Source organism: Sardina pilchardus, chromosome 6, assembly GCF_963854185.1.
Source record: "Sardina pilchardus chromosome 6, fSarPil1.1, whole genome shotgun sequence".
Classification (NCBI taxonomy): Eukaryota; Metazoa; Chordata; class Actinopteri; order Clupeiformes; family Clupeidae; genus Sardina; species Sardina pilchardus.
In genome coordinates this window covers 14,992,347-15,006,804 of record NC_084999.1, presented here as the reverse complement: position 1 = coordinate 15,006,804, position 14,458 = coordinate 14,992,347, and the positions used below count along the sequence as shown (strand labels likewise).

At 44.4% G+C, this 14,458-nt stretch overlaps 1 protein-coding gene across 3 annotated transcripts in view; it reads left to right on the top strand.

The window, feature by feature from the left end:
- LOC134082696 (protein argonaute-3) overlaps positions 1-6,864 on the top strand; it is a 29,511-nt gene extending 22,647 nt beyond the window's left edge. Inside the window, exons 11-20 of one of the 3 annotated variants that reach the window (XM_062538603.1) lie at positions 129-251; positions 1,564-1,697; positions 2,153-2,337; positions 2,575-2,734; positions 3,546-3,636; positions 4,038-4,232; positions 4,533-4,667; positions 4,865-4,966; positions 5,562-5,761; positions 6,382-6,864. In XM_062538603.1, coding sequence (XP_062394587.1) covers positions 129-251; positions 1,564-1,697; positions 2,153-2,337; positions 2,575-2,734; positions 3,546-3,636; positions 4,038-4,232; positions 4,533-4,667; positions 4,865-4,966; positions 5,562-5,761; positions 6,382-6,490 — 1,434 coding nt within the window. In that variant the 3' untranslated portion in view covers positions 6,491-6,864. Of the gene's footprint in view, positions 1-128; positions 273-1,536; positions 1,698-2,152; positions 2,338-2,574; positions 2,735-3,545; positions 3,637-4,037; positions 4,233-4,532; positions 4,668-4,864; positions 4,967-5,561; positions 5,762-6,381 lie in introns of all 3 variants that reach the window. The other 2 variants (XM_062538602.1, XM_062538601.1) reach the window with 2 other exon arrangements.
- Positions 6,865-14,458: the final 7,594 nt, after the last annotated feature.

The window sequence follows — 14,458 nt, the reverse complement described above, 5'->3', positions numbered from 1 at the left end:
TTGGATTGATGTTTGCTGGCGTAGTGCTATTCAGAGATCATCAGGGGCGTAATAAACTACCGTCAGGATGCTTCCGAATGATTTGACATGTATCCTCATCCGAGTCCCTGGGTTGTTATGTGACGCAGGTACGGAGTGCAAACTACGAGGCGGATCCCTTCGTGCAGGAGTTCCAGTTTAAGGTCCGAGACGAGATGGCCCACGTGACGGGGCGCGTCCTGCCGGCCCCCATGCTGCAGTACGGCGGCAGGGTGAGCTCAGAGCCCTTTATGGTACCTCCCCCTTAAATCACACACATCTCACCGCAGATCCACCTTCAAGCACACGCATCTCAATGCAGATCCACCTATAAAGCACACGCATCGCAACGCAGATCCACCTTAAATAACGCACATCTCACTGCAGATCCACCTTAAATAACGCACATCTCACTGCAGATCCACCTTAAATAACTCGCATCCCACCGCAGATCCACCTTTAATGACGCACATCTCACTGCAGATCCACCTTAAATAACCAACATCTCACCGCAGATCCACCTTAAAGCACACGCATCTCCATGCACATCTCCGCTTCAGGGTTAACAGAAATGACAGTCTACCAACAACCTAGGGTCTATTTTTGGATGATCAAATACTCTTACTCAGAACTTCACTAATTGACGTCAAACTAAAATGTACAGTTGTCATCAAAAAACAGACATAAAGTTGTTGATCGACCGCAGTTGCTCTTTAAATCCCACCTCAGCCCATCCAGTTCAAATCACTGGCATCTTACCTCAGCTGTACTCAACACCACAGGCATCTCAGCTATTCTCCAGAACTCTGTGTTGCATAACCTTGATCTTGACCCTACTCCTCCCCTCTCACTTCCACGATAACTCAAAAGTTATATTATTTGATCTGCTCTATAATTCAAGTCATTCCGTTATTGATTCTGAACAGAAAAACACACTTCACTATGACCCCCCCCCCCCCCCCTCCACCCCATCCATTTGAAATCAACATCTTCCATTCATAAACATTTCATCTCTCAAAATCTCACCAGTCACCCACAGCCTTATTTTGTGTCGTAATATCTCATTATCTCCTCAACCAATGCTGATTAAGCCAATCATGGGAGGGCCGGGGCGGGGGTGGGGAGATTCTACATATCTCACACAACTCTGTCTGCTTTGGCTTCTGCTTGTGTGATTTCTGTGTGCGTATTCCTAAGGATGTTTGATTGCTTTTATATCATGGTGAATTATAGATCCTTTGTCAAACTGTGATTTTAAGTCTTTGAACTATTATTAGCTACTATTATTATGCAAGTCTTCACTTTCTCCTATCTTGCTTTTTAAAAAAATGTGAATGCACCTTACATTTGACCGGGTGTGTGTGTGTGTGTGTGTGTGTGTATGTGTGTGCTTGTTTGTTTGTTTGTTTGTTTGTGTGTGTGTGTGTGTGTGTGTGTGTGTGTGTGTGTGTGTGTGTGCTTGTTTGTGTTTGTGTGTCTGTGCGTGTGTGCACGCTTGTGTGCACACACCTCGTGCAGCAGATGACGGGTGTGGTGTCGTTGCAGAACCGCACGGTGGCCACGCCCAGCCACGGCGTCTGGGACATGCGGGGGAAGCAGTTCCACACCGGCGTGGAGATCAAGATGTGGGCCATCGCCTGCTTCGCCACCCAGCGGCAGTGCAGGGAGGAGATCCTCAAGTAAGAGCACACACACACACACACACACACACACACACACACACACAGAGAGAGCGAGCGAGAACTTGTATTTATTCTATTCAGACATACCCAAAGTTACCCAAATGTGTTGTTATAGAAGGTAATTCACCGTACGCCAATGAAAGACAGAAAGATTTGTAGAATACAGATTGGAAGACACTTTTCTATTTCACAGGCACACTTGCCTTAATACTGCTATACATATATTACAGGTCAGTATTGAGAGGGATTTAACGAGATCTTGATACGTTTACAAACCTCATATTATGTTTCTACTCTATGGTCGTTGTCCATCCTTGTCCAGCTCTCCTGGACAAGGCTGGTTTGGCTGGTAGTGCTCTATGTAACTCCTTCCTGACCCTCTCCACAGCTGTTATCTGTTATCTCCCAGCGCACGGCAGGGGCTCACCTCACAATGCTCTCTGTTCTCTCAGGGGTTTCACCGACCAGCTGCGCAAGATCTCCAAGGACGCGGGGATGCCCATCCAGGGCCAGCCGTGCTTCTGTAAGTACGCGCAGGGAGCGGACAGCGTGGAGCCCATGTTCAGACACCTGAAGAACACCTACTCTGGCCTGCAGCTCATCATCGTCATCCTGCCCGGCAAGACCCCCGTCTACGGTAAGGGGAAGGGAGGACTTTTCTTATTCCCAGTTTCAGTTGGACAGCAGTACAGTCCATTTATTCCTCTCAAGGATGACGGTCAACTGTTTAACATGAACTAGTTTTTCATTTCAACTCTGGAAAAGCTGGGAGTGAGAATTGCAATGTAATGTCCCCTAATTCTTCATGTAGACAAAGCATTTCTCTCTCTCTCTCTCTCTCTCCATTCTTCTCCTCCCTCCTTCATCCCCTCAGCGGAGGTGAAGCGGGTAGGGGACACCCTCTTGGGAATGGCCACTCAGTGTGTTCAGGTGAAGAACGTGGTGAAGACGTCACCTCAGACCCTCTCCAACCTCTGCCTCAAGATCAACGTCAAGCTGGGCGGCATCAACAACATCCTGGTGCCACACCAGCGGTGAGTCCCATTCGCTCTGTGAGGACACCATCGCTCCTGCCATGGGTTCTTTTAAAGAGGACATAGAATGGATGAATAGAGTATTGCACTGTGTTCTCTGATGTTACAATTGTATATATTCAGCTTTGATTCATAAAAATTCAGCTCAATTGCAATTTTACAAGCCCAATTAAAACCTTGTATTTAGGCTGGGTATTGAAATGTCCCGCTTGACTAAATGGCGCCCTCTTTGGCAATCCCAATTCAACTTCAATGGCTTTGCGATGTTTGACATCACAAGAAGGCTATGTTCTAATTCGCCCATTTTTTAGCGCCTATTTCTAAATTCAAGATTTTGGTATGAAGGAGGGCACAACCACGCCTCATGTTCATGATAGGAGAGGTTGTGCATAACCAAAGAGCTAATTCATCAAAACCAAGACAAAAATGATTTCCATTCTATGTCACCTTTAAAGAGACCCTATGCAACTTTCTGCAGGAGACGATCGCTCCTTGTTTACATCTGGAAGTCTGAGACGCAAGGAACAAGAAGAACCACGCTTGCAATTTATATATTTAAATATAGCCTATATATGTATAAATATACACGCTAAAGCTGTCAGGGAAGCTCTGCAGAGAAAATGCAAGCAGAAAACGAAAAACGAAACCGAAACCAGAGATGAAATCGCCAATCCTGCATAGTTCCTCTTTAAGTCGATGAACAGCCAGCCACAAATGTCAAGCTTTGTCTGTGGAGTTATTGTCCGTCCTTGTGTCTGTGTCAGTGCATGATTGTTGTCTGTTTCTCTCTGCCCCCCATCTCTGGCCACAGGCCATCAGTGTTCCAGCAGCCTGTGATCTTCCTGGGGGCAGATGTCACGCACCCACCTGCTGGGGATGGGAAGAAGCCTTCTATTGCAGCGGTCAGTTGCCAATTTACACACAAACACACAAACACACAAACAAACACATTCACACAGTCAGTCATAGGCATATGCACATACACAGAACTCCTGTTACACACACTGAATGGCTTGTAGGCAGGTTGGAAAAGCAAAAACGTAACTACAAGTATCATAAATGACCACCACTTCTGTTGCATAGCAACCTTAGCCTCTCCTAGTCTTGCTCTTTTTGCACTATAGTCCACTATGCTGACTGAGGAAAACATGGTTATTATCAACAATTATCACACACGGAAGAAAATGGCACATAATTACTGGCATAAATGTTACTCTTTTTCCTTGCCCTGTTGTGCTTATCACCCACTCTCTGACCATCCCTGTTCTGGTCCGTCTGTCTGTCTGTCCCTGTCTGTGTGTAGGTGGTGGGCAGTATGGACGCCCACCCCAGCCGGTACTGTGCCACGGTGCGGGTGCAGAGGCCCAGGCAGGAGGTGATCCAGGACCTGGCCTCCATGGTGCGCGAGCTGCTCATTCAGTTCTACAAGTCCACGCGCTACAAGCCCACACGCATCATCTTCTACCGGGACGGGGTGTCCGAGGGACAGTTCAGACAGGTGAGAACGCTTTAGTTGGACGCTCAAACACACACACACACACACACACACACAAACACACACAGACCAAATTTCATCAGATGAAACTATACAGAGCATACGTATGCACTGCCTACTTATTCACCTTGTCCACACAATGCATATCTAATCAGATATGTCATGTAATAGAGTGCAAGAGTAATATTCAGGCATACATTTTCAAGTAGCCTCTCATAAATGTAATACGTTTTGTGTGTTTATACAAACACACATACACACACACATACAGTATAACTCACAGCTCTGGTGTGTGTGTTGAAGGTGCTTTATTACGAGCTGCTGGCCATTCGTGAGGCCTGTATCAGCCTAGAGAAGGAGTACCAGCCCGGCATCACCTACATCGTGGTGCAGAAACGCCACCACACACGCCTCTTCTGCGCTGATCGCAACGAGAGGGTGAGTTGAAGCATCACACTGAGGGGTGCAATATGTGCCACAATGTCCTTCATGTGTAGTCTGTCTTTAGTTCATACCTGTGCTGTAGGTGGAACTTTCAGAAGCTCAGGAGGTTTTCTGTGTCTCTGTGCCAGCTGAAGGCTCATATGAACTGCCATCATTTCCTCATCGTTTTCCTCTGCGTTTTTCACTTCCAGGTTGGACGAAGTGGAAACATTCCTGCTGGAACAACAGTGGATACAGACATCACACACCCTTATGAGTTTGACTTTTACCTCTGCAGTCATGCGGGAATACAGGTAGTCCACACACACACACACACACACACACACACACACACACACACACACACACACACACACACACACACACACACACACCCTACCTAAATGATTGTCTTGGTATGCTGGTATGTCTGAGGACAATCTCTCATCCTATACTGTGAAACTTTAGTAATTGCCTCCCCGCCTGCTATGGGAAATCCTTATTTAGCGGATAATGTCCCACTAGGAAAGACTGACTACAGTGACCCTAAGCCTCACTGTCATGGACTGTTATTCAAGCTGTAAGTCAATGTCACCGACAAGTGCCTGCTTAACAGCCTGTAAAAGCAAACTAAAACAGGCGGGCAAGGATGATCTCCTTTTCCCCACTGTTATCCTCTCTTGTTGCTTCTTTCACATTCTGTATCATGATCTTGTACTGGTAGATATACCGTAGATGGCTCTTCTGTGGTGCTGCTCATCTTGACTCTGATTGGCCCATGGAGGGTGCTAGCTGTGCCTTCCCACTTACCGTGATGGCCTACATACAGTGTTGGGAATAGCGTAGATGGCTATTTGGCACGGTTCACGTTTGTCCACGATGGCTAATCTTGGTTTTGATTGGACGCAGGGCACGAGCCGGCCCTCCCACTACCACGTGCTGTGGGACGACAACTGCTTCACGGCGGACGAGTTCCAGCTGCTCACCTACCAGCTGTGCCACACCTACGTGCGCTGCACCCGCTCCGTCTCCATCCCCGCGCCAGCCTACTACGCCCACCTGGTGGCCTTCCGCGCCCGCTACCACCTGGTGGACAAGGAGCACGACAGGTAGGGGGCACGAGAAAGTTGCTGAAAATCGGCATCTAAAATCTGAGGCCACAATAAACAATGTTATACTGTATGTTGTATGGTTTCAATTCCAAGTAATACTCAATGCAAATGTAACGCACGCCATGGACTATTGATGAGCTGCTGGCCGCTGGCAAATTACTTATGTCCAGAGAAGCGTTGCACACGCTGGCTCCATATTGATGTTTTTATTAAGGATAGTGTTTCAGCCTGGGGCCTGAACCACTATCATGAATAAAAAAGCATTGATATGGAGCCAGAGGATGTGGTGCTTAAAGTAGTGCCAGTCAATTTGAATCTGTAAATCTGAAACATTTAGCAAGTGCTTTTTTAGTCCCGAGTGGCAATAGTGTACAGATGGCCTTTTTTGTATTTCAGTGTATGAACTTCCAGGGTGCAAATTCAGACTAGAGGAGATAAGTTCCAATGTAGCTACAAGAGACCATGAACTCCAAATGAAATTCAGATTGATGAATGAACCAGGCAAATTAAACCATTGGTGGTGTGAATTTTTAAAAAAATGTCACCGTTTGCCAGCTGAGTTGATCAGGCTTCACACTGACCTCCCTCTCCTCCCCTCTCCTCTCCCCCCACTTTAGTGCTGAGGGCAGCCACGTGTCGGGTCAGAGTAACGGCCGGGACCCCCAGGCGCTGGCCAAAGCTGTGCAGATCCACCATGACACCCTGAGGACCATGTACTTTGCCTGAGCAAGTGCACACACACACACACACATGCACACATACTTACAGTACATGCATACATATACATGTTCATACATTAATGCATACTTGCGTACATATATGCATACATACCACATTTGGTGGCGCACACCTTTCTTCATACACACCTACACACACACACACACACACCCACACATCCTACCAATCTGTGCATCCCAGAGGGTCCACATGAAGAGCCAGCCAGTGGAGCCTGACCTGGTCAGTCTGGACCCAGCCACTGTGTGGAAGAGAAGAGATGGAAGGTGATTGAGAGTGACAGAAGGAAGAAGAGAAGAACAGAATCTATGTATGTATGTATGTAGTGTGAGAAGAGAGTGATTGAGCAGGCCAGTGTTGAAGAGCCCACCACCCCCAAACCCCCCTCCCCCCCCCCCCCCCGTTCCGGCCCAAAAGTACAAGTCCCACTTAATAGAAGAACAGAACTCTGCACTTATATGCAATATCAAACCAGCCAACCTGCTTCTATGACCTGATCCTCCCCATAGCTCTCCCATCTCCTCCTCTTTCCTTCCCACAAAACACCTCTCCAGCCCTACCCTCAGAGAGGAAAACACACCTCTCCATCCCTACCCTCAGAGAGGAAAACACACCTCTCCATCCTCACCCACAGAGGGGAGAGTGGTGTTTGTGTTGTACCGCCACCCCCCTGCTCTTCTGTTTTGTAATTGTCTTCTGTCGTTCCAGTGTCTCTCTCTATGTCATGCCTCTTACCTCAAGTTTTATCCACTGCACTTTTTTTTCCATTGTTGTCTTGCTTCGTTTGAACTGCTCTTTCCAAATGCAGCTGAGGGGGTTGAACGAAAGGAAGGATTTAGTCTCACAGCTGGTGTTGCTGCAAAGCCGGAGAGACTGTTTCTCTGATTGTGTGAATGAAGGGGAGGGTACGTTTGTGTGTGTCAATTTCCGCATACTCTAGTGTTCAGTAACACATTTTCTTTTCTCCTACCTTTTTTTTCTTTTTTTTTTTGTAGCCAATGGTGACTTAACAACGTGTAATTGTGTCAATTATGTGTCAATTGTGTCTGAGGTGATGATGAAAAACATTGACGTGTCAGTAAGCTCAATGGCACTTAGTCACATACGATTACAGCTCCCAACTGGGTGTTGGTCATTTTTAAATGTATCCTCATCATACTGAATGATCTCGAGTCTCGACCTTTGATAGCCTGGGCCTTAATAGAGCCATCAAAAAGCTTTCATGTATAACTGCAAAGACATCCCGATATAACAGTCTTTCCACTTTACATCAGGGTTTTTTTTTCTTTTTTTTCTATTCTTTTCTTTCTCTCTAGCAGTGTTTATGTGAGTGACTGACTTTTTTATTTCAACAACATCTTTTCTTTTCTCTGATTTTCTCACCTGTTTGTCATTTTTGTTTTCTTCAAATGATGGCGTGTCAGTGGCGAGATAATTTTGTCTGATCGATCATGTTGTTGCTATGTTTTAGTGCAATAATGCATTGACAGGAGCGTGACCTCTTCCTGACTGGAAGGTGTTGTGATTGGAGCTCTCTTGAAGTAAGGGGAAGTGTAGCAGATATGTGTGCTGCTTTTTCGCGTGGAATATTCCAGAAAGCTGAAAGCCGAGTTTGATTCTAATTGAAAGGGAATGTAAAACCTTGCAGTTTGTAATAATGGCTGAATTTGGCCCTACCTGCCTTTGGCACAAGTTATATTTTGATATGACACTTTTTTCCCCTTCTATTTTGAATGAAATCGCATGACGAGAAGGTTTTAAGAGATTGCTAATGTGCATGATTGTTATTGGGGAGGGATGTTATTAAGTGCCTGGTTTTGGAGACAATAGATTTTCTGGATGTTGGTTAGAGGGTGAAATGAAGAGAAGAGGTCTCATGCAAATATAAAAACTGAAGCCAAGAAGTATCATGGGGGCACAGTTGCTCGTCTACTTGCCTTTCTTTTTTTTCTTAGCCATTTTTTGGTTTTGATAACCTTGAAATCAGCACTGATGCAGCAACCATTGATTCTTTTGAAAAGGGGTGTCTATAGTTCTTGTTTGTACCCTCCCTTTTAGCCGTTGAGATTCTCCTCTTAAGTCTGCCTGCCATGCAGTCTCAACTACGTCTTGTTAGATCTCCTGGTGATTCAAACTGTTTTTAAACCTAGACAGACAGACTGGAGACTGGGGAGAACAAAGAGCCAAGGGTCGAACTTGAGGCCTCCAATACTGCTCAAGCGGTTCAACTCGATTTCTTCCTCTGTCTGACTCTCCCATTGATTCTAGTATTTCTCAGTGATCTGCATATCACATTTTTTGTTACTATATGTTTTTTATTTTTTATTTTGAAAGAAAACAGGATTTAGCTGCTAATTGAGAAACGTAAAGCTTCAGGGTGTCAACAGATGAGAAAAATAAAAGTATTTGACCCCACACCAGTCAGCCTAAATAAAATGTGATCGCACCAGGAAGCTCTCACACTTCAGTGCTTAGGGCACATGTATTCACTGTTGGCCAGTAGAGGGCAGTGTGGAGACTTACTTGAAAATGGGGAGCACTATGGGTGACCATTAAGTTTCTTTCATGTACACAGTTATTTTGTACAGTGAGTGCCTTGCTCTCTTGTGCCACGCCCTGCCTAAGGAAGGCAAACCCAGTCTGGGGCAAAGAAGAATGACAATAAACTGCACTAAACGCTGTACATTACAAATGTGTGTCGATCTGGACACAAGTCTGGTGCTATGAAGTGTGGCCTTCGGGCTACACCTTCACAAGAATAAGACTGGTGTCTGTTGAGGCTGAGGGGGAAGGGGGGGGGGGATGCTGACTACATCTTTGTTTGAGCTCTCTTGAAAGTCACCTTTCCTCCTTTATACTGTGTTTTCTTTGGAGCTGAACTACAGTTGGGGGATAACCTTAAATAATGCTGTGTATGCCGAAGCAGTTTCCAGTGAGCAAAGGTACACATTTGACAGACTTATTTCCCTACAAAGTTGCTATGTCATGTTGGTGGATGAATGTGTAGCTACAGTGAAATAGTGTAAGTGACATTTTTATTTCTTTTCATAGTCTACTTGATGTACATGTATTTAGCCGTGTTTCTTGGTACTCTTAATTTGGAAAGCCCACTAATCTTATCCATATTTTTTTCCCATGGAATGGTTTTAAGGACCTTTTTACACAGTCTCGATATATATATTTTTTAATTATGAAAGTATGCAATGTACACTACTTATTTTTTGCTCATCAAATTCTAAAAAGTAGGCCACGTGTATAGAGGTCCAGTCATCATGAAGAAGCTGATTACGTGGAAGTATTTTGTGGACGTCGCAATAGATTGCTCCTGAGATTCACGCAGTTGTCGTTCAAAGCATCGATTTATGTTTTTAGTGTGTGTTGTGGCCCATACTGAGACCGAAGTCGTGTTGTGTGAATACCGGGTCATTCCGACTGTTAGCATTATGGCCCACATGTCGCTCTGCATCTGCATATGTTCGAGTATCTATGTTGATGCCAATGGGCAGCTCACCCTTCCTGTGAAAGTGACGCATGACATACAATTGTGTTTTGGAGGACTTGAAATTTGATCTGTTGGAGTCAGCACTAAAGCACAGAATAAGTATAAGTAACGATAAGAAATGACATGGCATAACTGGCTACAGGAGGATTGATGCTAAACAGTCTTTAAAAATGCTGGTACTCCTCATTTGTTTTAGGCTGCTGCCAGCAGATTACTAAAACTGTGCTAGTCTGCTGCTTTTGAAGACTTTTGGACTTTAAGAGGCGTGACTTAGCTTGGGATTTGCATTGATATAGTGAGATCACTTAAACTGGCTTTCCTTTACCTTTAACATGTTGTTTTATTGGGCAGTGAAATAATCCAGTGAATACAAAAAAATGACTGTTTTCCTTTTGGCTTGGTTAAACTGGAACCACTATCTGCCTTGTTTTGTAGTGATGGCCTTTTGGCTGTGTCATCAGAGAAATGCTCGTTTCTCCATCAGTGGTTACTCACTGTGTTCTAACTGCAACCTCTAAGAGGGGTTTTGTCTATCAGCTAAAACATGTCCTTACATGCAGTGTTACTGTGTTTGAGTGCAAAAAACAGCAATCTTGTTCAAAATGGACCAGATTGGTTGCTCTGCGACCTCCATCCTGAAGTGGTAGCTTATCTTCAGCTGACTGGCCAAGACTGCGCAAACCATAGCCTGTATCGTGGTGGGGTAGAGGAGCTCTTCTTATGAGTAGATGGTTGGACAGTTTTTTTTGTGTGTGTATGTTTGTGTGTGGGTGGGTGTGTATGCGTGGAAGTCTAAATGTTAAATCTGTATAAAACTCCTCTCACTGACACAGTGGTTGTTTTAAGTTAAGTAAGGGAAAGCATGCATTACATTTATGTATGTATGAATGCATCTCTTTCATGGTTGATTATCTCCTCAAGCTGTTTGTGATTGTCAAGACTGTTGGTGGTGTTATGCTGATGAATTATTGTTATAATGGTTTATTATTGTTTTGGCAGTGAGAGAACAAAGAGTGTGTAGCCAGTTGAAACGGGCGTGTTCCCTACTTCTGCAATCCTGTTTTGTGCTAAGAAAGTTGAGTGAATTGTATTCACAGAAAGTGCCTTTCTTAATGATGGTGCTGAATAATATCGTACAAGAAATTTAGAAGAGGTATTTATCTAACGTTGAAATTGCAGTGCAAGGATTAAAAATATATATTAAGAGGTGTACAGTTAACACTTGACCCTCACACCCTTTTATATTCAGAGGGGGAGGACCTCATACCATTCTCGACACATACCCCCCCCTTCCCCACCCCACCCCGGTGTCCCGCTCTCTACTTCATCTATATACTGTATATATTAATATATTTAGATGTTACCATAAGAAGAAATGCCAAGTATATTAACATGCGGTTGATCTCTTCATTCTCCTCTGATAAGAGTCAGGACCGATGATTGTGTTGGTACCCAGTGGGCACGACAGGTGCAGTGGGCAGGCGCGTGCCACCTTTTGGGCTCACGAGAGGGTGTAGCCTAGCACAGCACTTTATAGACTGCCGACCACACAGGAGACTAAGCCACAGCACTTTTGCCTTCAAACACAAGCCCCTCTGACTCTAACCACCCCCACGCCATTGAGCGCCATTGAGACAAACTCTTCAAAAGTCAGTCAGAGAAGACCACAAAAGATTCTGACCGTAGACAGCTGATAATGAGAGGAGAGCTTTATCTATATTTTAAAAATGACGACAGTGTTGCTCCTAAGCCAGGAATCATGTTGCAAGCTGTGTTCGACGTTGCTCATCACTTAGCGAAATGCTGAGCCTCTCGCTGTCTCCATGGAAACTTGCCTTCATTTTCTTTAGCATAGTTTTTTTTTGTTTGGTGTTCCCAATGGCTCCTCACCACTTGTGCAGTACCCAGAAACATTTGTACCCCAAGACTTGGATGAGTATGAGGGGAAGGTGCATAATACCAGAGCCTAACCCCCCTCCAACCCCTCACCCTATAGCCCGTTTGAGTCACATAGCTGCCTGTTGGTCCAGGAGAACATACCTCTATGAGAGATCTCCAAAAATACTGCACCTCACAAACCTTGGTATGCTGCAACAAAAAAAAAAAAAGAAAAAGAAAAAAAAGGAAAAAGGAAAAAAAATGTTACTAAAAATGAGACAAACTGCAAATACCGCTTTGATTATTATATAGTGCTTGATTGCCTGACAATAATATCCTTGTTATTTTAGAATAAGAAGTATAATTGTAAAGTTATTCTTTTGTCTTAACACTTATCTGACCTTTTTATTGTTCTTCATTGAGCCAACATTTAATTTTTTGTTGTCCTATTTAAATGTGTGTTGTTGTTTTTGTTTTTGTTTTCTTCCTTTTTAATATATTATGAAATATATATGGGAAATATTTTATGGTGTATTTATTAAGAGTGCATATGAGTAGCTGGAGCCTCCATATTAACAGACAGCATTATGGGGAGGTGCCAGGCCTCTGTCACCCAAACTGGTTTCCAAGGATACAGAGCCTGGGCCTCCCCTTAGACACAAGCACAACACCATGATGGGGTGGAGAGAGCCAATCGGAAACGCTGAGAGGAGGGAAAATGGCAAGTGGAAACGGATGGAGTAGATGTAGGCACAAGGAGCCAAACCTTCGGCCCCATATACCAAAACCTTGTTTTTCTTCAGTCATGAAGTTTTAAGTTCTTCTTCAGTGAAGGATCAGCCAGACAACTTCAAGCCAATGTCCATCCGTTTACCCTACATCTCCCAGAATGCCATCTTCCTTTCTCCACTGCAGCCAGAGCACTCTGCAGACCCCACATGTTGCATTTCATCTCTTTAGGTTAAGGAGAACCACACTGAATTAACAATTTTTTTTTTTATGTTTTGTTCCGTTTCTTCTGTTAGCAACAGCCGTCCCTCTCGCCCAGAACCGCTAAGTATGCTAGCCATATGCATCTGCCTGATCTGGGTGAAGGAGAGAGGTTGTTTTGGAAGCGCCAAGGGTAGGGAGATGGTGCAGAAAAGGGACTTTGGTCTTTGCAGTCCTCTCGGGGTCATGGTTTTTTTTTTTTGTTTTTTTTTCTCCTCCTTCTGTGCCAGTGCTGTGTTATTTTGTTTTCTTGTCAGACTTTTTTCTTCCCTTTTATCCTTGGTTGGAGTATGTATAAATCTGTGATAGTCCTATTCCACTCGGATGTACAAGTCTCGGCCTTTACTGTGTTCTTTTGTGTTGCTGGGGTCCTAGTTATGTCTTTCCGAGTAAAGCAGAAGTATACTTGCCTTCCCAAGCCCCCACCCCACCCCCCCTCCTGAAACCACTAGCTAGTTAGCCAAGCAAGCCGGAAGTGTTTAATGTGTTCTGTCTAAAGTGATCTGTGTACTGGGCTAACTTTGTGACAAGGGGAAAGAGGCTGTTCTGATGTCCATGCTTTACAGTTTCTGTGCCTGTATCATCCGTATCACCCGTGCTGTTGTCGTGGTATTCACTCTGCTGGGTGACTTTCTTCTGTTATTCGAGCCTCTTGATTTCTGTTTTGGGTCTCATTTCAAAGTCACCCACCATCACATTCACTAGCCAAGAGGCATATTGCTCCAGTGGGAGTCTTGGGTCTTGCTTTTTCAACAAAAAAAACACAGATCTTTTACTGTCCAAAACTAATTGAGAAAGTCACACTTTTTTTGTCCACTTTATGTAGACGTTTACATGTAAACCCTGTTTACTAAAGCTACTGATCATAGCATTCCAGCCGAAAGGGTTCTGAACCAAATCTTGCAAGTGTGATATTTTTTTATTTTTTTATTTTTTTTCCTTAAGAAAAAAAGAAGGAGAATTTCCGGGTGACACTGGTGTTGATGATGGCTGAACAAGACCCCCTTGCCACTGCATTTGGAGCTCCTCTAGGACTCTGTGCTGGAACGCTCAAACATAGCCAATAACAAAGATACCGGTCATTCGCTCTTCTCGAGTCATGTGGCCTCGCAGAGGTGCTGAAGCACAGTTAAGGAGGCCCAGTAAGCATGGAGGGTGTGGGGGGGGGGGAGTGGGAGTGGGAGTGGGTGGTGTTGCAGTGGTCTGGAACGCATGAGCGAGCAGAGAAACATCTTTCCCACCTGTAGCTTTGTGCCTCGGCCTCAAGTTCCCCTTCTCCATCTCCGGTGTTCTTTTTTAATTTTGTTTGTTTGTTACCTTCTCTTTGTAGATGACATGGCCTTTATAGTGTTGCTTTGCTTCAGTTTGAAGTGTATATTTCACTAATACCTGCAATAAAAAGCTTTGCTTTTCAAACATAAATCTGGTTTCATGGGCTCATCTGTGCAGTTACTCAGTAGTCTGTAAGATAAATGTTGAAAACTATTGAAATACACCCGAGAGTCCTATTTCATTCATATTTCTTCCCCATTTAATTTAGACAATGGTTTGATGCATGCAAGTCTGTGTAATGTTAATAGCTCAAGACC